The sequence below is a fragment of the Anomalospiza imberbis genome, chromosome 1 (genome assembly GCF_031753505.1).
Source record: "Anomalospiza imberbis isolate Cuckoo-Finch-1a 21T00152 chromosome 1, ASM3175350v1, whole genome shotgun sequence".
In the NCBI taxonomy this organism is placed as follows: domain Eukaryota; kingdom Metazoa; phylum Chordata; class Aves; order Passeriformes; family Viduidae; genus Anomalospiza; species Anomalospiza imberbis.
In genome coordinates this window covers 129,918,959-129,945,770 of record NC_089681.1, presented here as the reverse complement: position 1 = coordinate 129,945,770, position 26,812 = coordinate 129,918,959, and the positions used below count along the sequence as shown (strand labels likewise).

Here is a 26,812-nt window from a genome sequence, read left to right as displayed (position 1 = left end):
AGCACTCAGATTTTCTTAAGAAAGAGTAAAGGAGCCCCGTGGATGTTAAAGGGTAAAAATAAGTAGGTGGAGGATAATGAACGAGATCAATGAACATCATCAAGTTAGTAGAGAACAGAAACCCTTAGTAAGAGAGATGGGTAAAATGGAGGAAAACTGAATGACTGGTGGGACAGTCTGAAAACTCTGAAGTGAATCCTTGAAACAGAGGGAATCGGAGGGTTGTTTATCCACATGGAGCTGGCGAATGGAATGAAAAATACAAAGAGCCTGGATTTGTGTAAAGTTTTACCTGCACAACCTATTAAGTTGCAAACATTTCTCCAAATGAAATACCATTTGAGGCATCTTTATGGAAATCTGTTCAAAATCTACTGATACAGATGACCACAAGCGAGGTTAGAAGTGGTTCAATGACATACCGTTTCTGAAGTTTGGGGAATGAGTCATTGATATTGCTTCTCTTTTTATAATGATCTTTTATAAACTGAGCTATTTTCAAATAACAGCAGACATTGCTGTTTTATTTCCTGGTGAAGTGTAGATCATGTGCTAAAAAAGGAAAACTCGTATGTAAAACACAATGAAACTAAAGCACTCAAACTTACGCAAAATAAGGAACCAACTGGAACCAGATTTAGATGGTGCATTACTCTATATTCAGAAAATTCCTACGAACCTTAGTTTTAGCTTTGTGCTGATATGACTATTCTACTTCAAATATTAAATCATCACCATTTAGTTCTTGCAGAGACAAAACTGCCAATGAAATCAATAGGACTTTTACTTAGTTATTCAGAGCAAGATTTGTCCCCTACAGTCACAGAAATATTTAATGTCTTCACTGTCTTGGATGCAATTACCAATAACTTGTTCACCTCCTCCAGTGTTTAGGATGGACTCTATCCTGCCAGGTACCTTCCATCAAGGCAGCCTTATCAAGGGAACAGCAATAAAATTTGTTACCGTTTTTTGTTATCAGCCTGGCCTGAAACACTCCATATCACAACACAGCAGCTGAGCCATGCAATCTCACAAAATTTTATTCAGCCCTTTTTAACATCCTTACTCAGTTATTCCTAAGCACCTCTGCCCCTGATTACAGAAAAGGGGCTTGGTGGCCTTGCCCAGCTGTTTATTCTATGCCACAAACATCATCACTAGGAGCTGGTTTCAGCAGGAAAAGCTGGGGTACTGGAGCTGGGAGTGCATCAGGCTTGCTGCAGTGCAGGGGCTGTCACCATTAACCCTGCTGACCTGGTCCCTCTGCCACCCACCAGACTTCCCTTCCTGTTTCCTCCAGACTAAGACCACGGACCTGTGGTGGTGACAGGACAACTGTGAGGTGCAAATAAGCCAGGGGGCCAGGTAGCATGGAGTCAGAGCTATGGGAAGCACCTCACCAGGGTTTGCTCCTGGTGGTGAATACCCTTTTTTGGGTAAAACATCTTCCTCCCCTTTTGTATACTTTTGCTATTAATAACAACTGCTGTCATTATTGTGTTTCTTGTTCCACTGCTTTGCTCTTTTAGTAAAAGAGCAAAGACTGGATTGCTATTTCAATCCATAGTCTGTGCTTTATTGTGCCTCCCTTACCAGAAGGGGCAGGGGAAAGGGAGTGGCATATTTGGATTGTAGTTCCCTACTGGTGTCAAAACCAGCACAATGTCCCTGGAAACTCTTCCATATAATTGAGTTCTTACACCTTTCTGACACAAAGGTGCTAAAAACATAAGGGAAAATTGGTGGTGGGGAATGCCAATGATGAGGAAGAGAAAATGAAGTACATAGGGTAAGTAGGAATGAGATACACTCAGCTACTAGAATGAGGTGATTACGAGTGAATGAAACAGGGGGAAACTGTGAGCCTACCGAAATTTTGAGAGATAGAAGGGGGGTATAATTTCATTATAATTTAATGCTCCTTTTCCTCTTTTTTTACATTCTATTCCAACCTTATCCTCCTTGATGCCACCCGTTCCCCATCTTTGATCCCTCCCTAAACATCCCACAGTAAGCCTTGCACATTCTTACAATCCCCCTAAAACAGCCAATAATAATTTTAAAATAATTCTTTTTCCCTTGCATATCACATCTCTTTAAAAAACCCACTTCTTCAGTTCACATTACATTCAGGGGAAACAATTTCTTCCTTTGATGACCCTGGCAGGTTTCACCCCAGTGACAATGATCTGGTCATTCCCCATGTATAGTCTTGGCAGTAGGCAATTTGGCTTCATTTTCATTGATCAGCTTGCTGGGCTTCCTTTGCCTGTTACTGCCCCTCTGACCCTTGTTGGGTCTTTGTTTTTGCCAAAATTAGGCTTTGATAATTTAACACAGCAATACAAAGAAGCACTTCTCACATGAGCAGTGTGTGGAGCAGCTGCATGACAGGAAGAGACTAAAAAGGTGGGAGCTCTTCAAATGAGAGAGGAGAAGGTGAAAGGGGATTAAATCAAGATTTACAAAATATTGAAGACAGTGGGCAAGATAAGCACAGAACTATTTTTAACCAAATCTACCTTACCAAGAATAGAAAGGATTCAATAGAAACAGTAGGAGATCAGCTTACAACTGATTAAGAATGTGCATCTTTTTGCAGGGAACAAATTCTGGACCTTGCTGCCACAGAGAGCTGTGGAGGCAAACAGAATCAGCAGGTTCAAAAGGAGGTTAGACAAACCCAGAAACAACAGCCCCTAAAGCAACACCAAAAGGGCTTTGTAGGTATGTACCCTATGACATCACTAGGGTAAATACGGATTTGGGAGGAGAGTACAAAATACAGCGGCCAAGATTGCACGCTCTCCTTAAACAGCATTTTATTTTGCTGCACTTGAAGATGTATTAGTGGGTTAGATAGGCTATTGGTCTGACCAAGTATGGTTTCTTTTGCTCCCTTACATCAAGAGTAAATCACTCAGACTAATACATTCCTTTAAGTTTTGTGGCTGGAAAACAAATATGTTAGGAATGACAATTTAAATTCTAAAGAAAAAGCGATTGCCTTGATAGTGGAAAACTGCTTAACTCTTAGGATCTATAGCAACTCGTTGACTTCAGTTCATATCTGTGGAATTAACTTCATAATTCTTCACAGTACTGGGAACTCAATTAGCATTTCATTGCCCTATAAACATACAGAGTTTCCTTTTACAGTGCTAAGTTGCTACTGAATTATGGTTTCATTTTTGTTTGTCAGGGAATATTTTACACAGCCAGCACGATCCCATTCATGTTCAGAATCAAGTAATTGAAGACCTAATCTATGACAAGGTACATGTAATAATGGAATTACAAATATTTTACGTATTAAATATTTTTATGTTTTCATCACTGTAATGATACATAATACACAGTGTAGTACCTCATCAGTACAGACTGGGGGGCTGACATGTTGGAGAACATCTCTGAGGAGAAGGACCTGGGGGTCCTGGTGGACAGCAAACTGTCCATGAGCCAGCAGTGCCCTTGTGGCCTTGCAGGCCAATGGAATCCTGAGGCATTAGGAAGAGAATTGCCAACAGGTCAAGGGAGGTGATCCTGCCCCTCTACTCAGCCCTGGTGAGGCCACATCTGGAGTGCTGTGTCCAGTTTTGAGATCATCAGTAAATGGGAGAAATGGAGCTCCTGGGGTGGGTCCAGCAGAGGAGAACGAAGATGACTGGGGAACGGGAGCATCTCTCTTACAAAGAAAGGCTGGGAGAGCTGGGCCTGTTCAGCCTTGAAAGGAGGCAGCTGAGAGGCAACTTCATCCATGTCTGTCAGTGTCTGAAGGGAGGGGGTCAAGAGGATGGACCAGGCTCTTCTCAGTGGTTCCAAGCAATAGTACAAGAGGCAAAGGGCAGAAACTGAGGCACAGGAAGTTCCACCTGAACATGAGGAAGAACTTCTTTACTGTGCAGGTGACCGAGCACTGGAACAGATTGTCCAGAGAGACAATCCAGTGTCTCCCTCACCAGAGATATTCAAGAACCACCTGGACACAATCCTGTGCCATGTGCTCTAGGATAACCCTGAATGGGTAGGGTGATTGGACCAGATGACCCACTGTGACCCCTTCCAACCTAAAACATTCTATGATCTTGATTTTCATTTCTCTTCTGCTCTCAAGAAAAACCTGTGGTCTGCAGCTTTGTGAAGGAAATTTGAAATCAAAGAGCTAAAAAAGTAAAACACACTAGTCTTAGACTGTCAAACGGTGGCCAACCCACAAGTCAGCCTATGTTTTCCTCAGCTACTTTATTATTCAGGCAAACATTCGTGTCTTTTGAATATGTTTTTCAGTTTTACAATATCCATACTTCACTAGGAAGAAGGGTATGTCTGTTCTTGGTTAGGAACTGGCTGAAAGCTTTGGTCTGGATGCAATTGTTTGCATTAGAAAAACAATCTACTTTTCCCAGACTTTGAGTCCAACAATTATTGCAGGCATAAGATCACACTTTTAGAACCTACTGTCTCATTTTTTAGATGCCTTTTAAGATGAGCAGCCACAAATCAAGAAAAAAAAATTATTACCCACTCTTACTTACACCACAAAGCAAGTGTTGTTTCAAGAAGTGGAAAGGTCACACATGACTTTGTTTTCCACATGAAACCAAGAATAAAGATCCTGAAACCCCTCAACTGGGCATCACAATAGCTATGGAAAACCATAGTCAGAAGAATCTAGGAAAGGTTTCCTTCCTTCCTTCCTTCCTTCAGCTTTTTCTTGTGAATAAATTTAATCAGATAGATCATAAAATCAGAAACAATCCTCACTGTTTTTCTTCTTGGATTGCCTTAGAAATAGAAGTGTAAATCTGGATTTTTTTTCTTGTGTAGAGGAAAAAGGATGGGAAGAGTAGTCCTCTACTTTAGGTGAATCACCCTTATTTTGTAATTTCTCTTGGGAAGAAAGAGATTGTCTTGTTTCACATGACTTGCCAGTATTTCTCAACTATAGTTTATTAAATATGCTCTATAAAGGCATTTCTACTTTTTCCTTCACTCTTTCTCTTATTTCTCTCATTTTTCTTTCTCTCCTTTTTCTTTACTACATTCACTACATTCGTCTCTTCTCTCCTCACTTTCTCAAAATAGTATCTAAATAGTTTTATTTTTTTTCAGTTTGTGCTTCTTTCCTTGTTTTTCATTGCTGAAATTCAGATCCTACAAGGTCTGAGAGAAGTAGTGATACCTGGACAGTTACTGAAAAGGGGACATCACAAATTGATGAAGTCCAACAAGTGAAGGAAGAGACTTTAGTTGAGGTGTTTACCATTCATTTTTGTTCTTCATTTAATTAATAGTAAGGTGGTGGTATTTTTAATAATCTATTTATTTCAACAAAATCTCCTCTTTTTTTTCAAGTAAACAATAACATATCTCTCAGATTAATTTTGTCCTTACAAAGAATGGGTAAGAAATATAAGTTTTATTTTTAGAGTAACTGCAGGCTGCCATAAGAAAAAATGAGTTGGTCTAAATGTTCCTGGCTGGGAAACACTGTATTTTTCTGCTAGGTTATAAAATTAGCTGTGTTGAGCGTACTATGCCAAAAATTATTCTATTTGGTTTTGTTGCCCTGATAGGAAGCAAAATTCTATGTGTTTGTTTTCACTGTCTTGCCACAAGGAAATCCCCAGGGCTTTGCTTTCCCATTGCCAAGAGGAAGAACTAGAATATCTGTCCCATTTGCCATTTGGAAAGTCCTTTGTTATGTTCTATCCCTTAAAGGAAAAAATAATAATGCTGCCCTGGACTTTGCTAAAAAAGGAAAACACCTGCTAAGAGAAAATAATCTCCTATTTTAACAGATTATTTAAGATAGTCATTTAACAGGGTACCTGAGAAGTACATTGACCGTAGATCTCGGTACATAATTTGAGAGAACTGTAACTATCCAATTTCATCCTCTTACTACAGAGACGGGATCCAATTTTGCTGAGAGCTTAAGTATATAAAAGGTATTTATATAGCCTTGCTCTCATGCTAATCTTCATGCAAAATAGGGCTTTCTATGCTTTTCCTGTTTGAACAGATCACTTACACAGCAATGGAAGGAAGGCTGTAAAATTTCAAAACCTCAAAAAGGTAGAAGGAAAACATAAGAACAAGTTAAATCCATCAAACTGTCTTGATTTTAATTTTTAAATGTACTAGATACCAAGTTAGTGGTGTCTGTTCAACAGCCTGGTAAATTACTACGTCTCAAGAGTTCCCTCATTTACCCCTGTGCCAAAGGCTAAAGCCAGATAGGTTTGCACATAGCAAGAGGAGAAACAGCTGGAGAAGAAATTAACAGTGTAGGTAAGAAATGACACTGAATGATATCCATGGGGTTGTGGGTTAGGAATGAAGGACCAGGGTAAGAGCTGGCACACCCTCCATAGTGCAGCCTATAGGACAGAACCTATGATGCTTTCTCATGAAAATGCAGCTAGAGAGCACTCACAAGGCCAAAAAGCTGCTCAAGAAACAGGTAACAAATCATGCATTGTTAGTCATATACCTGTGTAAGAAAAAAGCTCCCTGCTTGTTAAAAGAATCAACACAGATCTAATGATCATCTCCTAAACACTGGAGTATTTGGTTCAAGACTTTATGCTGCAATAATGTTTAAAAAAATCCCACAGGAAAGCAATGACAAACATTCCAATTTATAGCCTTCTTATTAAGGTTTTAACTCAAATAAATTAAGAATTATAAGACTGTGACTGCTCTGATTTTGTGTGATACATTATCATTTTGAGGTACATGACTCAAGTGCCGATTTTCATGTAAATATTCTTCTGGTGACAGGAGTCACATAAAGTAGCATATAAAGAGAATCAGCCACAAGTAATGCAGGAAAGAGCATTCTGCTCTTTTATTTTGATATATTTTTTGGCTGGACTAAAACTTTTGAGCTCATACTATTGTAGCTGTACTGGCTGCCAAAAAACAAGCCTGGGATAATGACTTTTGAATCAATAGCAAAGGAGAGTATTAGAACAAGAAAATTAAGAGCTGAAATACCAGTTCTCACCATGGAAAGCATCAGTTCAGTTCTGATGGTCTGTCAATGGATTCACCTTTTTGGTTTTTTTCTGTGAAGTAGCAACTCAGTCCTCAGTCCTGGGAGCTGAAAATGCAGTTTGGAAAATCAAGCAATATAATTTCCATGTATCTGTTTACCAAATAAAAAAAAATACTTAAAAAATGTTTTCATCATCAAGAAAATTACTTACTTAATAATTGGGGAGGGGAATGAATGGCTTCTGAACTACAACAGAAAAGTGTCACAGTCATCTTTTCAAATTCTACAGCATGGTTGTCATGATTATATGTGGAAACAAATGTTTGTATTGATTGCCTGGTTAATTTTGCTGAAGCCATCGGTTAATACATTATAGAAACAAGTCAGCATGCACACATAAAAGATGAAAACTGACACTTTCAGTGTTTAAGTATCATCATATGGTTTCTTTTCAATCATCTGTGCATTCATCAGTTTTTGCTGCAACATGAAAGACACATTCTCATATGGATTGGTCAGTTTGAAATGCATTAAAAACAAAGAATTGAGGATTATACCTTGTTACATACACAGCACAGCTTAATGAAAGGTAGAATTTACTATGTAAATCAGAAGATGTTAAAAACAGAAGCTATGCTTTTTCAGGGAAAAGCTCCATTTGTCTTCAACTGGAATTTTCCATGTCAAACAAGATAGAAATCAGATCTTGGGGCTCAGCTTTGCTTTTATGTGGTTGATCCATATGTTTCTTATTTTGAGTAACACTGAAATTAGAGCACAACTCCCACCTACACAGAGTATACTGGGCACACAGCAAACATGGGGTACATGAGGGGGTCACATAGTGACCTCCCCACTAACCAAATCTGGGAAGCTCGTCTGGGCTGCAGGGACACCCAACATCCCCTCAGAATTAATTTTTCTTGAGAAAGGTGATGAAAAGCAGGAATAGGTTGCCCAAAGAGGTGGTGGGTGCCCCATTGTTGGAAACATTCAGTCAGGCTGGACGGAGCTGTGAACAACCAGATCTAGTGAAAGATGTTCATGCTCATTGCAAGGGTGTTGACTCTGTAACCTTGAAGGGTCCCTTCCAACCCTGCCATTCTGTGACATATGATGGTACAAGTCCCCCAGCCCTGCAGCTGGCACTGGTTGCAGCAGCACCCTTCTGCCAGGAGAGGATAAGGAAAGGTGGCTGGTGAAGGGTTCCTGCTGAAGAATGGCTGGGGCCAGGGCAGCCAAGGCGGGGCAAGGCCTGGGAGGCACATTTTGCCTTCCAAGCCATGAGCTCAGCTGAGGACGGGCCAGTTGCTCCCAGCTGCTCCCGTGCCAGCAGCACCCCGAGTCCAGCTCTGCCTGTGCTGGGGCTGTTGTGCAGGCCAGAGGGGCTGGGCCTGGAGCACAGTGACAGTGGCCAAAGTTGAGGGGCCATCCACCGCAGGGCCATCCACAGCCCTCTTTCCCTACACCGACCCCCCGTGCTGCCACAGATCAGAGAGACACAGAAACACAGAATTGTTAAGGTTAGAAGGGACCTCTGGAGATCATCTAACCAACACCTGTCACGGCAGGGTAACCTGGAGCAGGTTACACAGGAATGTATCCAGGTGGGTTTTGAATGTCTCCAGGCTCCACAATCTCCCTGGGCAGCCAGTTCCAGTGCTCTGGAATGTGAAGTAGTTTTTCCTGATGTAGAGGTGGACATTTTTGAGTTTTGGTTTATGGCAATTGCTCCTTGTCCTGTTGCTGGGCGCCACTGAGAAGCACCTAGCACCACCCTCTTGACACCTGTCTTTGAGAGATTTCTATGGAGTGGTGAGACTCCCTCTCAGTCTCCTCCAGACTAAACAGGCCAAGCTCCCGCAGTCTCTCCTCATAAGAGAGATGCTCCAGATCCCTCCTCATCTTTGTTGTGTCCCTTGGACCCTCTCCAGTAGTTTTTCTTGCACTGCTGAGCCCAGAATGGACTCAGCACTGAAAATGTGGCCTCACCAGGGCCGAGCAGAGGGGTAAAATCACCTGCTGGCCAAACGCTTTCCGATGCACCCCGGGACACCACTGACCCTCTTGACCGCAAGCACACACTTGCCAGCTCATGATCAGCTTATCACCCACCAAGGCTCCCACGGCCCCCGGAGCCGCCCGGCGGTGGCGGAGCGGCCGCAGGGGGCGGGTCGCAGCGGCAGGAGAGGCGCCGCCTCCCCGCCCGCCCGGCACTGCGGGCCCGAGTGCGAGGAGGAGCAGCGGCGGCGCGGTGCTCCTGGCGGGCGGGCGGAGGTGAGCGGCGCCGGGGCCGGGGCGGGACGGGCTCCATCCCTGCCAGGCGCTCCTCGGCGCAGCCGCCGCCGGCGGGGCTCTCCCCGCTGCCCATCGCAGCGGCTGCGCCGCGGCTGCCCCGGTCTCCGGGCGGGCTCTGGCGGTGCCGGCGCCCCACGGAGCGGTGCGGCCCGGCCTCGGGCAGCCGCGGGGGCGCTCCGGTACCTGGCGGGGCCGGCGAGCCCCCGCCCCGCGGCGGGCGGGCTTGGCAGCGCTGCCCCGGCTGTGCCTGCCGGGCGGTGGGGCCGCCGCTCCCGTCACGGGCGGTGTTGTCGTTGCAGCTGGAGATGCCGGCCCGGACCAGGGCCCCGCCGAGCTGCTCCGGGCTGGATCTCCGCCCCGCGCTGCCGCCCGCCAGCCCGCCCAGGGGGCACCGGCCCGCGCCCGGCCTCCCGCCAGCCCCGCGCCCCGTAAGTGCCCGCCCGAGCCGGGGGTCACACACAGTGGCCCGGCTTGCGTTGGTTCGGTTTTCTCCTCCCGTAGTTACTTTTCCAGAACCATTTTTTCACGTGTGTCATCATCTGGCTGACATAGTTCTGTGATGTTCTCTTAGCTAATTTAAGAGCATATGTCAAATCTATGTCACTTTTATTAATTTTTTATAACTCTGAAATGAGTTAGTTCGTAAAAGTAGGTTGGTTTTGTTGAAATCTTCCTGAACAACCCACCTCAGCTGCTTCTTATCATCTGTTTCCCATTTATTTACTAGTTGATTGCACAATAACTTGATGAAAAATCTGTCCAGGGGCTGAAGTTAGGCTAACAAGTCTTTGTTTTCCTTAGTCGTCCTCCCTTCTTTAAGCAATATGTCTGTCTAAGACAGACTAGTCTGCCTGTCCTGTCATCTCTTTAGTTCTGAAGATGTCACTTTGGTCAGCATTTTAAGCATCAGGGGCTGATTTCATAAGTGTCTGCTGACTTGAAAATCTTTATCTTATCTTTAAGTTTATCCTTTACTCTTAACTTACTTTTTCCACTTTGACCTCACCATCTCCCTGTAGAAGGAATTTTTTTAAATACCTATTCACAGTTAACTTTTCTGCTGAGGGCTGAAATAAAGAAGACATTTAACAATAGTATGAGTTATATTTCGTTCCTTTTCCTCTGAAGTTATAACCCTTGCCTTCTGTCTTTTGTCTTTTTATTGTATTTGTGGAACTTGTTGCCATTTATCTTCACTAGTTACTAATTCACTTCTGTACCATCCTTGTTCTGATTTTATCCCTACATGATGGCATGGTTTCTTTTTATAGTGCTCCTTAGCCATGCTCTTAACATTTTATATTTTAATCTTGTGTGATTTTTCAGGTCGGGAAAGCTCTCCTGTTGCAGTTATATGCTCTTGCCTCTGAATTGTAGTTGTGCAGATGGTCCCTTTCAGTAACTGCTAGCACCCTGCTCTTGTACATCTCTTAGATTACTTGTCTACAAGTCATGTCAGCCTGTTTCCTGAGGATTTTTTATGAAGTCTGTTCATTTGATTCTGTTACTCGCGCTGTATTTTCCTTAGAACATTTGGCCAGCAGGCCAAATTCAGCTCACCAGAGCAATTCATCATGTCCAAGTCCTGTGTGCCCACTCTCCCCAGGATCCCTTGCACTAGAACTGAATGTAGGCTGCAGCATGGTTAAATGGTACTGGTAGCCCACTTCCTTATGGTGGTTCCCTTTCAATCTCAAAGTTTTGCAGCACGTTCTGGTTACATGGTATGAACTGAAATGGGCCGCTGTAATCACATAGTGAAAGCATACATGTTCTGTCATATCCAGTTAAATCTCTTATCTCATTATGTAGTCTCATGTTCCTGGCTGCAAACCCATCCTGATACAGGAAATGCTGGTAGTTTGCTCATGTGTTAAATATGTTTCAGATCACATAGTAAGGAAAAAGGCAATGCTTTTCTGAGTGCAAGCATAAAAATCTTTGTGTTCTGCCTCTGCCAGAAGGATTCACTGTTAGAAACTTTTCTTTGAATACTAACTTTGTGGTCGCTTTCACATATTGCTTTCTGTCTTGAACTTCTGTGTCCAGTTTTGGTGAGTTTGTACCTTCTAGTCAAAACTGAAATGAAAAGTGTCCATTCTTCTAGTAGCTTCCTCTAATTTCTGAAACACAAAGCTGCTTTTAATTGTGGGAGGTTGTTCACCACACATGCTGTATTACTAGCCAATGGCTGGTTAATGTCCCCCACAGATGATTAATTACCATCATATCAGCTCTTGGATGGTGGCTCAGGAAAAGGTTCTGTGTGGTCTGTTACTGATTGCTCCCAAGACAGCAGCCTTGTGGTTTCTTTTTGCTCCTTCTTAGCCTGCCTCTCCTCATTGCTTCCTTAATTTTCAGACTTTATTCCTGTTCTACAATTATATTGGCTTTGCCTGGCAAGACTTTGGTAGCAGGATGGAGAGGAGTGCTGTAGGGGTGGTTTCTGTGAGAAGCTGCAGGACTCTTACCCTGGGTCTAATGGGGCCAGTGTCAGCTGGGTGTGGGATGGACCATGGCTCACCAGGGCCCAGCCCATCAGCAATGGCCGTTACCTCTTAGGTGAGAAGGGGGAAAAAAGTAATTGCAGCTGCAGAACAGAGGATGAGAACATGTGAGAGAAACAACTTATATAGACACCAAGGCCAGTGAAGAAGAAGAAAGAGGTGCCCTAAGCACTGGATTAGACATTCCCCTGCCGCCTGTGGTGCAGGCCATGGTGAGGCAGCTGTCCCTCTGCAGCCCATGAGGTTCATAGTAGAGCAGAGATCCACCTGCAGCCCATGGAAGAGCCCCACAACACTGTAGGTGGATGCCTGAGAGGAGGCTGTGACCCCATGAGAAGGAGTAGAGCAGGCTCCTGGCATGGACCTGTGGAGAGAGGAGCCCACATTGGAGCAGGTTTCCTGGTAGGGCTTGTGACCCCATGGGGACCCACACTGCAGCACTGTTCCTGAAGGATTGCACTCTGTGGAAGGGGCCCTCACTGGAGGAGTTTGTGAAGAACTGTAGCCTCTGGATGTTGGGGAAGATGAAATAGGAAAACCTTATAAATATGATTGCCTGGCAAAAGATTTGGAAAATACAGACATTGAGATGAGAACTAGATTTGAAATAACAAACCTTGACTACTGAATAGCTAGAAAACAATAGTATAGCCAGGTTGAAAGCAATCCCCCTTTCTGATTAAACAATGCCCTTTACCTGCAGATAGGTCCAAAGGTCAAATGGAATGCTCTGTCTCACCCCCAATGTATGGTTCATCCCACACCTGTGACCCTCCCCTGAAGTATCAGGTATCTGTGACCCCATTGGCCCAAGTCCTGTTCCAGCCCACCTTGAAGCCCCCTGATAAGGTGTGCCCAAGGGACCGGATGCTCTCTTGGACCTTCCCCTGGGACCCTCACCTGGAACCCTCTCTCCCTCTGTCTCCCTCTTCCTTTCTCCCTGGGCCTGCCACGAGTTGCGCCTGGCAACTCCAAGCAGGGGCTTTCCCCCTTTTAATAAACCACATCTTCTAAGACCTGACTTCAGAGATCTCTCATCCATCCAAACCGTCCTGGAGTCCCGCGCTCTCTACATCTGGGAATGAGTCACACTGGAGAAGTATGTGGAGGACTCTCCTTTGGGAGGAACCTCTTGCTGGTGCAGAAGAAGGACTTCTCTCCCTGAGGAGGAAGCAGCAGCAGAAACAGCATGTGATGATCTGACAGTAATGTCCATTCCCTGTCTCCCTGTGCTGCAGAGGGGAGGAGGCAGAGAATTGGGAATAAAGTTAAGCCCAGGAAGAAGCTTACTGGGGTGAGGGAAAGGTGTTTCTTTAGGATTTGTTTTACTTCTCACTATCCGACTTGATTGGTAATAAAGTCAGTTAATTACCCCAAGTAGATTTTGGTTTGCCTCTGGTGGTAATTGGTGAGTGATCTCTCCCTGTCCTTATCTCAACTCATGAGCCTTCTGTGGTATTTTCTCTCTTCAGCCCAGCTGAGGAGTGATAGAGCAGCACCTTTTTTGACACCTGGCCTTCAGCCAGGGTCAACCCCCACCAGCGATGCAGAGCCACCTAGGTCATAACTGTGGTTTTGTGTGAAGCCTTCCCTCCTGATGGTTGTTTTGCTGGTTTTTAATGTCTTTATTAGAGCTTCATTGCAGTTCTGTGACCAAGGATAGAGCAGTATTTATTTTATTTTTCTGTGAGCCTTAGCTTCTGTTCTTCTTCAAACACATCCCTTATTACACTGAATTTGAGTCCTAAAATTATCTTCCTATTTTATTATTGGGTGAAATATGTCTCTTCCTGCCATTAGCTTTTTATGGAAGACTGTCCCATGTGTTTGTGTCCAGGATTTATCTTGCCTGGATAGAAAATTGAGTTAAGCATATTTGTGACTCATGGCCTTGAATCCTTTACCCTTGCATCTACAGTTAATCCTTATACATCCATGGCCAGACCAAGCAGTCTGACCTAGAAATGTCATTAGTGATCTCAGGAATAGGTCTTGATAAATTTCTTTGTTGTTTCTGCCGTTGGATCCACGTGGGCGGCCCATTTTCCAAGCTAACAGGTGAGTGTGTCAGATGGATGTTTGTCATGCTGTCAAGACATTTGCATCTTCGAGACTTTTGCATCTTCTCCTTCATGGCCAGGAGAGGATATTGCAATAATAACCTGCATAAACTTTAAATGGAATTCAGCTTCCATGTACTCACTGATCTCATGCTGGTCACAGCCCAGTGCTCTCCACATTCTACTGTTTTCCAATTTTCTTTACATGTTTCTATTCATTATTCTATTGACCATTCATTTTGGGAGTACAAAGTTATATTGTGGGCCAGTATTCCAGGGCAGTGGAAGGTAAGAAATAGAAGATTAAAAAACTTGTTTACTTAAGTAACTGTATTATTGAGGTGCTGAAGTACTTTGTTTCTTGTTTCTCCTTCTATTGGTGACATATTGCAAGACAAAATTGATTAGCACATACTTGATTAAGGAGAAAATGTAGTATGAAACTTAGAACCAAAGATTTTGCTTCCAGAGGTGTTAATGGATTTAGAGGTCTCATAAAATTGTATGATGCTGATTTTTCCTTCTTTTGTTTTTTCTTTTTTCTTTTCTTGTCTTTCCTTTTTTTTTTTACCCTACAGAAATCATTGTAGGTTTGGTGTCTTGGAAGTATGGAAACAATCTCTATGATGGGGAGTCCCAAGAACCTCAATGAAACTTTTCTACCAAATGCTGCCAATGGCATCAAGGATGCCAGTAAGGTCACGATAGGCATCATTGGAAGTGGAGACTTCGCTAAGTCTTTGACAATCAGACTTATCAGATGTGGGTACCACGTGGTCGTAGGGAGCAGAAACCCTAAACACGCTGCTGACTTCTTTCCCCATGTGGTTGATGTCACTCACCATGAAGATGCAGTAGCTAAAACAAACATAATTTTTGTAGCCATACACAGAGAACATTACACCTCTTTGTGGGATCTCAAACATTTACTTGCTGGTAAAATTCTGATTGATGTCAGCAATAATACAAGAGTAGACCAATATCCAGACTCCAATGCAGAGTATTTGGCATCACTTTTTCCCGATTCCCTAATTGTCAAAGGATTCAATGTCATTTCAGCATGGTCACTACAGTTAGGACCAAAGGATGCCAGCAGACAGGTAAATGTTGTTATTTGTATTAATTTAACTTATTTGTAAGATGAAAATGACAGGAACTGAATGTAACAACCAGACCTCATGAGATTTACATTCCCTGGCTTAGCATGCCTAAAATGCTGGACCTTCAGCTTATATTTTAGTAGCCAATAAAACTTTTAGAGTTTAGTTCATCCCACTGTAAGACAAATAAAGTAAATGGTCCAGTTTTTTCCCCTGTGTTGCCTGTTGTCTTTAAAGACTGCAGAGGAAATGTGGATACTAGCTTAAACAGCTGACCTTCTGGGAACCACAGACAGAGGTTAAGAGTTGAGTCTTAATGTTTTCCATAGGAAATACATTCATGTGTTTCCTGCTGGTTTATACAAGAGATGAGACAGTCTTTTCCAGTACGTTTCAGTGGCAGCGTTGGGGTGAACTATTGAAAAAGATGCACAGAAATCTCAGGTTCCAATCCCAGAGGTTGAGAATCAGCTGTTCTAAAAATGCTTGCATTCAATGTAGCAGCAAAATGATTGAAAGAAATAATCTAGCTTATAGAGTGCCCCAAAATCATAAATATGAGGGAACAGAAGGAGGTGCATATGTTTCTAAGTGATCATTCATTTGATCCAGGGCTGCTTGGGAACATCATGTTCAAATTCCTTCCCAGTATGTTCTGAAATCCATCTCGCATATAGAAAATGCCCCTTTATGTTTTTCATCTTTTGCTGAAGTGATGTAAAGGATTTAAGCCTCTGCAGGCATCCAGTCCTTCACAGCTTTATGAAATCTTAGAAATACATAAATAATAACTGATGCAACATGACTGCTGGAGACTAAATTCAGTTTTCTGGAACTTCAGGTAGATTTAAATGGAATTCAATTGATATGGAATTAGCATAATCTAAAAAATAACTTCACCATACTTCTTTTATCCCCTTTCAGAATAGCACAACACTAATTCACTTCAGTCAAAACAGGTCATATTTGCTTCGATACAGATGATCAGCAAATAGTGTTGGGTAAACTATAGCCCATTGTAAATTTTAATGGAACCTTGAAGTACTTTGTAGCAATACACTTCTTTCACTGTGTAATAAGTGCCTTTAGAACAAGTTCTTATTTGGCTGCTGGTTTTTATCTTTACTGTTAAATACTCAAATCTGAAATTTGTGGAAATTTAGGTTGTGAAATAAGGCTAAAACTGTTACCCATGGAGAGACTACACAGTTTGCTGCTTCTCAGTCTGTATATGCTATAGTTGTTTAAGGGTCATTGTTCAAGATTCCTGTATTTTTAAGAGATTTTGGATTTTCTGACATGATTTTAGCTGTAGCTTCAAGTTAGTCCAGTCCTGCAGACATTTCAGTGTGACAAGTTTCAGTGTGCAGATTACCAAGATGTTCCCCATTATTAAATCCAAGAAAAAGCCAATTTTGTTTTGATTACACTGTTGCTAAATCAATGTGCATATCTGCACTTTGACTAGATTTTTATGTGATTTTATTGTCATGTTGGTGATACAAGCTGGGATAAAGTGTACAGTTTTAGCAGTTGTGTTGTAGTTTTGATTTTGAAGCCCTTAAGGTTTTCGGTGGATTTTGCTGGTTCTTGTTTACCTTTGAGTCTTTTTCTCTGACTACCGACAATTCCCTTGACTCTCCCAACAGGTCTATATATGCAGTAACAATGTTCAGGCTCGCCATCAAGTTATTGAGCTTGCCCGTCAGCTCAGTTTCATTCCTATTGATTTGGGGGCATTGTCATCTTCAAGGGAGATTGAAAACCTGCCTCTGCGACTGTTCACCCTGTGGAAGGGGCCTGTACTGATTGCCATTAGCCTGGCAACGTTTTTCTTCATCTATTCCTTTGTCAGAGATGTCATCCATCCGTACATGAGAAACCAGCAGAGTGACTTTTACAAGATTCCCATTGAGATTGTGAACAAGACCCTGCCAATTGTTGCTATCACTTTGCTTTCTCTAGTATATTTATCAGGACTTATTGCAGCTGCTTATCAGCTTTACTATGGCACTAAGTACCGGCGATTTCCTCCTTGGCTGGACAACTGGCTCCAGTGTCGAAAGCAGCTTGGACTGCTCAGCTTTTTCTTTGCAGCAGTGCACGTGGTGTACAGCCTCTGCTTGCCTATGAGGAGATCAGAGCGGTACTTGTTCCTCAACATGGCATATCAACAGGTAAGAGTCTTTAGTTCAGTAAGCCAAAAACGCCTTGGCTGGGTTCTTATGGCTCCTGAATACAATAACTGGGTTTTCTTAATCTGTTCTACTGCTTTTGGCACAAAGGTTATGGGTTATCTTATGCATAGGTGGTGCCAGATAAGGAGACTAAAATAAGTATCTGTGCATTTTGCTCACCTTGTGGGTCAATCTGCAGTCAAGTTTGTGTGATAGGGAGAATCAAGGTCATGTCCTACTGAAATTCCTGATAGCAATAAGCACAAGAAGAATGTAGGAAAAGAGCAACAGCAGGAAGATTCTGAAGTATGTTCCTTTCTATGTATACTTAAGATATGGGGGAAGTATGTATACATAAGTGCATTTACAAATATGAAAAGTATAAGATACTGTAATCATGCTTAAAGATGCTTACTTCTATGTTCCAAAAAGGAAAAAAAGAAGATGCTGATATTTTGTAATATTTTGGACCAATGCTAAAAATACTTTATTCTTTTAAAATTCTGTGGACATCCTCTATTGCAGACAATAGAAATTGACTCATAGTTTCCAGGAACAATTGATCTTGCATAACCCTGAAACATTCTCTGACAAATCTCTAGAAGAGGGTCTGATGCTGCTGTCTGTCAGTGAGACAGCTTATTGTAAGCTTTAAAGTGGCAGAAAAGCAGCATTGCCAAAAAAACAGCATTGCCATTCATCACATAAAATCTGTAGGAAAGAGAAGTGAGAGAAAAGAAAGGAAAACCAAATAAGGAAATAAAATCAAATGTAACAAATTAACATGAAGTATCACAATCTCTGAAAGAGCTAGCATCAAAAACTGAACTTAAGAGAAAGGAAGGGCAAAACTGTAATAGGCAGCAAGAAACCATAATTCACACTTAAAATTAGTAATTCTAGAGGATTCACTGGTACTTCTACTAAGAAATTATCTTAGTTTTAATGATACTGTAAAACTCTCCCTTGCTAATATTTCAGGTGCACCTTTTTCAAGACACGTCATATTGCAATAGTTAACCTGGAAGTGGAAAAAAGAATTGAATATCCAAGTTTCTTAGTTGTTAAGGCCCTGAATTGTTTCTTTTTTCTGGTAAAGCTCTCCAGCGAGAACCATCTTGAAAAAATCTGATGTCTGTAGTGAAAGAGAGAAGCAAGCTTGGACTCAGCATAGAAAAGCTGAAGGAAATAATGCTAAGCTATTTCTAAATGTAACTTAAAAATCTAAAATCTAATTTCTATATTAAAAAGAAATTTCAGGTTTATCCAACTTATGTTACAGAATTTAAGTTTGCAGAGTCTGAAGAACACAGCTCCTGTTCTACAGTGTATAAGGATGTGCAGAATTACCTGATTTTATAACAGTATTGTTGTAAATGGTATATAACGTAATATTTTCTTTAACCATTTCATCTAAATTTCCATGTTTAACATATTTTTAATCTAGCAAGAGCCAATACCAGCAATAAGGAAATAGTTGTTTTTCTCCAAGGCATGAGGAAACCTCTGAAATATTTGACCACATTTTATTGTTCTGTGACTGTGAACTTTAAGTCAGCAAAATAACTTCTGTTGGTGTTTTTAATATTCTTTAGAATAAAGTTCGTCCTTTCTGCTCTTTCATCAGGTTCATGCAAATGTTGAAAATTCTTGGAATGAGGAAGAAGTGTGGCGAATTGAAATGTATATCTCCTTTGGAATAATGAGTCTTGGATTGCTTTCTTTGCTGGCAGTAACTTCCATCCCTTCAGTAAACAGTGCCTTAAACTGGAGGGAGTTCAGTTTTATTCAGGTGTGTTACTTTTTTAATAAGAGGGTTTTGGGGTTAACAAGAATTCCTTGATCACAGTCATGCTCAACATCATAAACAAAAGCTCATTGCAATGTGACAAGAGCCTTTATTCCCTCTGTCTCTGGTAATTCAATACAAACGATTACTCAGCAAATATGTTACTAAGGCACTTTAAGCATTTCATGAATGTAGAACAGGACTTTTTATTTTACACTTGATCTTAAATAACCAACATAGCTAAGACCAAATGATAATTAATCAATTCTTTCTCTGTTCTTAGAACTTGCTAAAATTCAAATTAGATACATTTGGACAAACCTGCTAAATGAAGTGATACTGATGAGATACTTGTATAGATAGATGCACACAGCTATTAAAATTGAAGACTTAATTTGCCCTGCAAGATTTTTATTGCACAACCCTCTGACAGCCATGGTGCCATCGGTTAAGTTTTACTTCTCATCCACTGTGAGACTTGACTCAGCTCTCAACTGCGTTATTCCCATTAGCTGAAAATACCCACTAGTAAAATATGGAGTTTCGCTTATTAAAATCAGAGGCTTTTCAAGGCCCTGGAACACATCTGCTGCCTTCCTTCCTCAGGTAAATACCTAGAACATGCAAATGTAACCAGCATAAAATACTGAGAAACATGGGCTTTAACGAACAGCTCAATGCTTGCTCCTACACATAGCTGCCAGTAGTTCTAGGCAGCAGTCAGGTATAAGAAATTTTACTAGGATTCAGTCGGGTGAAAATTCCTAAGTGTGCACAGTTTTAGGGTTTGTTATGTTTTGTTTTCTGACTTTGGCTTTAGTACTGTAGTCTTAGCTTAGTCTTTTCTGATTAACATTTTTTAAGCTTAGCCTAATAATATTGCCTAATTCTGAGTCCTGTTCACTTCAGAATATGGGCACTGACTTTAAAGTTCGGGGCTTGGGTAGTGCTTCATAATTTACAGACATTTTAAAGAGAGTGGTGGGAAACACTTCAAAGGCTGTAGTTGTTTGAGGTCTATCTATAATGTCTTCTCTTTTCCTTCTGATGCCCATTACTGGAAAACTGCAGGTAGACCTACAAAAAGTTTGCTGAAAAGTTTTTCAAAGTGGAGTTACCCTGATAGAACTGTTTATTCACAGTCATGGCTTTGAGCCTTCAGAGAGACTAAATATTCAAGTGTATTGTTATAACATCTCTGCCATCTGGAGTTCTCTATGTGGGGACAATAGTACTGCTGTTGGGTGATATAAAACATTACTGCAAAAGGGAAAAATATGTATTCACTTGTGAGTGATATGATGCCTTTATCCAGTAATAACTTCTAGCCACAAATACAGCACTTTTGTCTTATTTTTCCGTACTCATATTTTGAAATTTCAGGCTTTTGTGACTGAGTCAAAACCCACACAATAATCATAATGATGTATTTACAACTGCATATTTACTGCAGTTATTTCCACTGTAAATTAAGTCAAAATAATTCCAAATCTAAATAATCATGAACTTTAATGACTCATCTGTCAGTATTTTGAGGAACCTGTTTGTTAATAAGTTGTTTGTTCTGGATGTGTTACAGTTCATACTGTAGTATGTGCAGAAGATAACTGGTATTGGTAATGAACTATGATCATTTGCAATTCTTAATCACAAAAGTATTGAACTACTAAAAATTTCCTTAAAGTTCATGAGTATTTACTTTCTCATTAATTCTCAGGATGTAAGTTATTCTTCATTAGTTACTTGTCAAAAAAGTCTTCTTGCTTTCTTCAATCAGAAAACAGACTTTCAGTGATTGCTTACTAGAGTAAAAGGAGTCTGTATTTCTGTATGTTTCACTGTCCCTAGTATGCAAGGAGAACAGATAAAACATAATACTTAGTCTCTTTTATGTTTTTCTTCTACTGAAGGAAGATTAAACTTAAATTTCTCAATCTTTTGTATATCATGGGGATAAACAGAGCTTCTAACCTATCATCCCATTGCTGCTGTTATTTACAGTTGGGAAAAGCAATTGGGAAAAGTTAGTCCTGAATCTCAGATGATTTGCCACAACAGCTGCTGGACTTGTTTCACATCTGACAGATGAAGAATCAGTTGGTCAGCTCACTCAGACAGTGTCCCAGCTCAGCACTTCCCACTGAGAACAACACATTCTTGCTTGCTCATCTTAGTAAATGCAGCTTCATCAAAATAAGGGTGTGGCCTCTTCTAAATAGTTTTACTACTAGAACATACTCAGTCTTGAGTCCTTCTGGGAAAATCTGAGTGTATTAAAATGTACAGTATAGACTAGCCTTGTTCTAGTAGAATAAGCCCTAAACAGCATCTCCCCAACCTACAGCAGTTCAAAGAGTCTCAAACACAGTCTTCCTAATACTCTAAAGAAACACCAGTTGTCAGTATTTTTGCACAGAAGTAATTGCTAACTTTGATATCCCAAATTATTTTGGAGATGCCTCCATCTTACCTAGCCTGGTTTCAAACACAGGTGTCAGCAGCTCCAGAAATTCCAGCCTGCTTCATCAAGGGAAAAGGACTTCAAGAGGACAAGTAGTGCAGGCTTCACTCATAGTATGCATATGAACAAAGTGAGATAGATATGAGAAGGTTTAATAGTGCAAAAGGAAATTACTGTGTCAGTCCTAGAAGGAGCCAAGAGACCAGCAGAAAAGAGGAGTTGCTACAGTACAGAGTTGACCACTGTATGAAACCATGGTCTGATTACTTCATCGTGATTTGGAGAGAAACACTCATAACATCCAGATAGAGGAACTACAGAATGAGACAGTCATGAAGAGTTTTCTCAGTAGGAGTTCCTAGATGACTAAACTTAGTTTGAAACTTTGCACATCACATTAATGTAACCCAGAGCTGAAGTTTACTGAGAAAAGTAGCAGGGAAGAAAGCTGGGGCTGATAAACTAATGCATTGGTTTTTTTAAATGCCACTTCAGTATTCTTTTTCTCATCTAAATATATTTGGATAAGGAGCAAAGGAAGACATGGGCAAGAAATACAAAAGAATTCATATTTTGTCATAGCAGGCAAAATTAACAGCTTAAACCAACACACTGTAAACAGAAAAAAAAAATTTATTGAAACCTGTCCTTGACTGTTCACATAAAATACAAGGAAATGGAGAGTGTTGTCTGCAAGCTATTCTGCACTGATTCCTTCAGTCTAGTGAGGAAAGTTAAACTGTAAATATATAATGTAAACATAAAAAACTGCCAGTTTTGTTTTCCAGTCTAAGATTTCAAGTCCAAACCCCATCATTTAAAGTGGCACTGGACAGAGCAGACTGGTTTTGAAAGCTGAGCTTCTTAGTTTTTAGCAAAAAACAACGCAAGTCTGCCACTTGAGTGGTAGGAAGCTGACTTTTTTTGTATATATTCCTTTTCTCTGCTAGCCCAATCCTAAAGTTTTATGGAGGCAGTGTGAGTAGAATATTTCTCATGCATACACTTTGAGGAAAGGCTGCCCTGCCTTAGTTCTCCCACAAGAACAGGGTACTTGTCCCCCAGAGTAAGGCAGACTGAAGCATGAGTATTTAGCAAGTTTATGGGTAAGATTCCAGTCAGAAGTTACTACAGTTTTTAAGTTTAGTAATAGCCTGTTACACGGAGAATCTGAAGTATATCTTGCATAAATGGCGAATTTAGAAAATATCTTTTGTGTGTATAAATTGCTTGGAACTACTTGACCATTGTGAATGTAGAAATTGCTGAAGCAGATTTGCCCCACAGCACAGTTTTGTCTCTAAATATGTACATCTTGCTGGTAACATTTTAGGCGTTTTTCTCTTTCATCTTTCCTGCTCCATTAAGTTTTGTTCGTTCCTTTCTCAAACAATACCAGTTTGTCTAATTTATCAGTAGCCTTGGCTGGAAATCTCTCATATTGACTAAAAGCTGACTTTGATCAGGAAGGAAAAGAAACAAAACAGGGAGGACTTGGAGAAAATCGAAAATATTTGGGAGTCCATAGGAAATGTGCTAATCTGTTACTCAGCTTTCAGGAAATACAGTATTATGGAAGAAAAGAAAACAAAGCAGCCAGATACTCTTCCACTTTTCCCAGCAGCCATCCTAAAGCTCAGGTGGAGGGTTGCCAGGAATTACAACTGATTTTGCTGCTTACTGCACTGTTCAATGTAAATTTATCAGTGAAGAAACAGTATTTCTTCTTGCTGCTTTCAGAAGTCCTCTGCTCTTAAAGGGATTATAATCTGGAGCCTGGTACTGGTAATTAAGGGCCCAGTTGAAGAACATAGCATTAGTAGCTGACAGAAGCTGTAGCAATCTCTTTGTTGGTTGTTTCAACCACGTTGTACACCGTGGTTGAAATTGTGTAGTACACACTAGCACATGCTCTACCAACAACTTCAGAGAAGTGTATGGCAACTCTTCAAAGGGGAAAAAAAAATAACTCAATAAAAGTGCATCCTTTTGTTGTTAGTTTAAAATATACTGGATGTACTTCTTAGTTTCCATTTTGACCATTAGATAGACATATATAGATGTCTCAAAACTACAGCTTGCAAATGGAATTAAAATAAGCACTAAAATAAAATAACTGGAAATGAATGTATAATATTTCCCTTCTGTTTCTTTTTTCAAGAATTGTTGTATTTCTCATCAGTAATCCTGATGAAGAAATGAGGGATATGATTCACTTGTGCCCTTGTCCCTGCTGGCAGTAATATAACACTGAATTCAGGACAGTCATACCAACAAAAATCTGCAGCAACATATTAAAACATCAGGTTTGATCGTATTTTTTGCTGTGCGAGTTTCTTCCCAGAAGTTCACTTCAGATACCACATATGCCATTTTCATATCCTCAAGTGTTTGTCTAAATGTTTGATTTACTATGAGATATTTTGGGAACAAATTATTTTTTTAAGAATAAGTATGCAACATATCTAAAGATTAACAAAATGGCCCTGAAACCATTGACAAAAAAAGATATATAAATATTGTAAAGTCAAAAAACAGGGTAGCAATCCCAAGAAATTAAAAGAAATATTTCCCTTTTATACCATTATACCTGTGAATCATTGCAAATAGTATTAGCTCAGATATTCTTCTTGCTTTAGAAGCTGCTTAATCTTGAAGTAGAAGGGATTACTTCTTTCACTACCTATTATAGACCCTTAGGCTGCATTTTTCTTTGCTTCTCTGTTTGCTGGAATTAGACCATACCTTGGTAGCCAGTTACCTTTCTTAATGCTCATTCCCTGTTTCAGTTATTTTCTATAAATATTCCCCAGCCAAGTTAGTCATTATATCAGTTTTGGCCAGAAAGAGTTTTTCTTCATTTGATCACCACCAGAAGTCAAAGCATAGTAGTCTTCTTTTGTCATGGTTTGGAAAAGTTAAATTGATGCATTGTCAAATCTGCGAAGCATTACAGCCACAGGGTCCTTTTTTAAAAAGATGGATTAATAGAACTGGTGAGTGACCCCTGTTACCACCACCTTTTGTGGCAAGCTCTAGATTTATGTGCTGAGAGGTCCTTCCTCTGCCGGCTGCTGTGGAAGCCCTCTCTTCCACCTTTTATCCAGCACTGCTGGTTTATGGTGCAGCACTGCTTTGTGCTGGTTTGCCCAAGCCCTGCAGTTCAGATATTCCCATTAACCAGTCAGCAACAACTGACAGAGAAGGTAAGGGATGGTTTATGCTAACATCAGACAAGTGGATGTAGGCCTTTGTGAGGCAGAAGTAAGCCATGCATCTCAAAGTGATAAAAATATGCAAGTTTAGCCCCAAATCTCTTCCAACAGAATTGCATTGTTCCATAACAAAGATCTATCCTCATAGTTAAGAAATAGGAAACTTAATTTCCAATCACAATGGATGTTGTTCTAGTAACTACTCAGGAATTGTTTCTTACTGGCATATCTATCCTGAAGTTGGCTTCCATTACTTAGAATTTGGGCAGACATCATTTCAGCTTTGACTAAGGCCTGTAGATGTTAGCAGAGATACTCTGTAAATCAGTGCTCAGTAGAGACTGTAAATTTCAGAATGTTAATGTAGGAATGTGCCCCCTGTTCACGGAGTAAACAGGTTACCTTTTGTCTCCTTAAAAAGGAAAAAAGCCCAGAAGTTTCTCTCTTCAATTTGGTTAAAAGACACCTCACAGGACCTAAGGGACTTCACCTCAAACTTAGGATAGCTATTTGGACAGGAGCCAAAAAGTCCCGCCTAAGCAATTCCCTAGAAAAAGAAGAGAACAAAAGAAGTTATCGCTTTTCTGAAGTGTTTTAGCAAGAGCAAGAACCTCTTGCCCTGGCTCGGTTTTTCTCTCTAAAGGGCTTTTTTATTTTGCCTTTTATTAAAACTTTTTGTTTCCAACACTGTCACAGGAGCCATCTTGCTTCTTTTATGCCACCCTGAGGTAGCTGAGCTATCAAGGGTATAGTGCTTATCTCTGAGAGCTTATAAGACCTGGCTTGAAGAGAAAAAGCATTATGTTAACTTAAAACCATATACTGCTAACCTAATGTAGTCAATAGGTAAGAGATTTTAACTTGATGTTTAATAGAAATGTTAAAATAATCCATTTCATGTATTAGAGCTGTCAGGTGAAGGGCCAAGTGCTGTTTTATCTTTTTTTTCCCTGTTTTCTCTTTCTTCACAGTCTACACTTGGGTACATTGCTCTGCTTATAAGTACTTTCCATGTACTGATTTATGGATGGAAGAGAGCTTTTGAAGAAGAGTATTACAGATTTTACACACCACCAAATTTTGTTCTTGCCCTTGTTCTGCCTTCCATTGTAATTCTAGGTAAGATCATCTTACTTTTGCCTTGTGTAAGTAGGAAACTGAGGAGAATTCGAAGAGGATGGGAGAAGAGCCATGTTTTAGAAGAAGTAAGTGGGTCTATTCCACATCTCTCCCCAGAAAGGATAACTGTAATGTGATGGTATTTGTTAACACCGTTGTACATGTTTGGGCTTTGTTTTCTTTGTCATAAACTTGCATTTTTAGGCGTTTAGTTAAATAGGAGTCTTTGTAAAGTCTCTTGCTTGACATGTAGTACAAGCTCTTAACCAAACTATGAGATGTTTATAACTAGAAGATGACTACTTCTGATAAATACAAAAATATTTTTGTTTTGGATTACAGAGAGCAGATGAATAAGAAATAAAAAAAAATTAATGTTCCTTTGCACAGTTATATCACAGTAATATTTTATTAGAACCAGGCTTTACAGATTTTTTTTTGCCTTAGAGCAAGTGTGTCAGAGTGCTGCTTATTAATATGACATTTTCTGGGCAGTGTTTCTTCTATTAAAACCACATTTCTGGGTTAATGATTTCAGAATATAAAGTAAATTATTTAGGAAATAACCAGGGTTTGAAACAAATTAATTTGTAATGATTACAGAATGACAGAATGCTTTGAGTTGGAAGGGACCTTAAAGATCAATAAGTTCCAATGCCCTGTCACGGGCCTTGACAGCTTTCACTAGACCAAGTTGCTCAAAGTCCCATCCAACCTGGCCTTGAACACTTCCAGGGATGGGGCAACCACAGCTTCTCTGGGCAATCTGTGCTAGTGCCTCAGCACCCTCACATTAAAGAACTTCCTCCTAATACCCAATCTAAACCGACTCTCATTTAGTTTATAGCCGTTCCCCCTTGTCCTGTCACTACATGCCATTGCCCTCTCCAGCTCTCCTGCAGGCTCCCTTCAGGTACTGGAAAGCTGCAATTAGGTCACCCCTAAGCCATTCCCTCCAGGCTGCACAAACCCATTTCTCTCCACCTTTCCTCACAGGAGAGGCTCCCCAGCCCTCTGATCATCTCAGTGGCCCTGCTCTGGACTCGCTCCAGCAGGTCCATGTCCTTCCTGTGCTGGGAC

The 26,812-nt window shown here is 40.8% G+C and overlaps 1 protein-coding gene across 3 annotated transcripts; it reads left to right on the top strand.

Moving 5' to 3' along the window:
• The first annotated feature begins 9,161 nt into the window (after positions 1–9,161).
• On the top strand, positions 9,162–26,298 carry STEAP2 (STEAP2 metalloreductase). Of its 3 annotated transcripts, XM_068211508.1 has the most exons (6): positions 9,202–9,283; positions 9,604–9,732; positions 14,450–14,971; positions 16,621–17,148; positions 18,776–18,940; positions 25,585–26,298. In XM_068211508.1, exons 3-6 carry the CDS (start codon positions 14,480–14,482, stop codon positions 25,867–25,869), a joined length of 1,470 nt encoding a protein of 489 aa, XP_068067609.1. In that variant the 5' UTR covers positions 9,202–9,283; positions 9,604–9,732; positions 14,450–14,479; the 3' UTR covers positions 25,870–26,298. The 3 variants fall into 3 exon arrangements, with proteins under 3 accessions (XP_068067602.1, XP_068067613.1, XP_068067609.1); XM_068211501.1 differs by lacking the exon at positions 9,604–9,732 and having other exon boundaries at positions 9,162–9,283; XM_068211512.1 differs by lacking the exons at positions 9,604–9,732; positions 25,585–26,298 and adding an exon at positions 20,009–20,746 and having other exon boundaries at positions 9,162–9,283.
• The last annotated feature ends 514 nt before the right edge of the window (positions 26,299–26,812 follow it).

What these genes read in the sequence shown, in the direction of transcription:
- STEAP2 (XM_068211501.1), top strand. Translation starts at nt 14,480, where the DNA reads ATGGAAACAATCTCTATGATGGGGAGTCCCAAGAACCTCAATGAAACT. An exon ending in TCAACATGGCATATCAACAG is followed by an intron (nt 17,149 to 18,775) that starts GTAAGAGTCTTT and finishes CTCTTTCATCAG; the next exon opens with GTTCATGCAAATGTTGAAAA. An exon ending in GGGAGTTCAGTTTTATTCAG is followed by an intron (nt 18,941 to 25,584) that starts GTGTGTTACTTT and finishes CTTTCTTCACAG; the next exon opens with TCTACACTTGGGTACATTGC.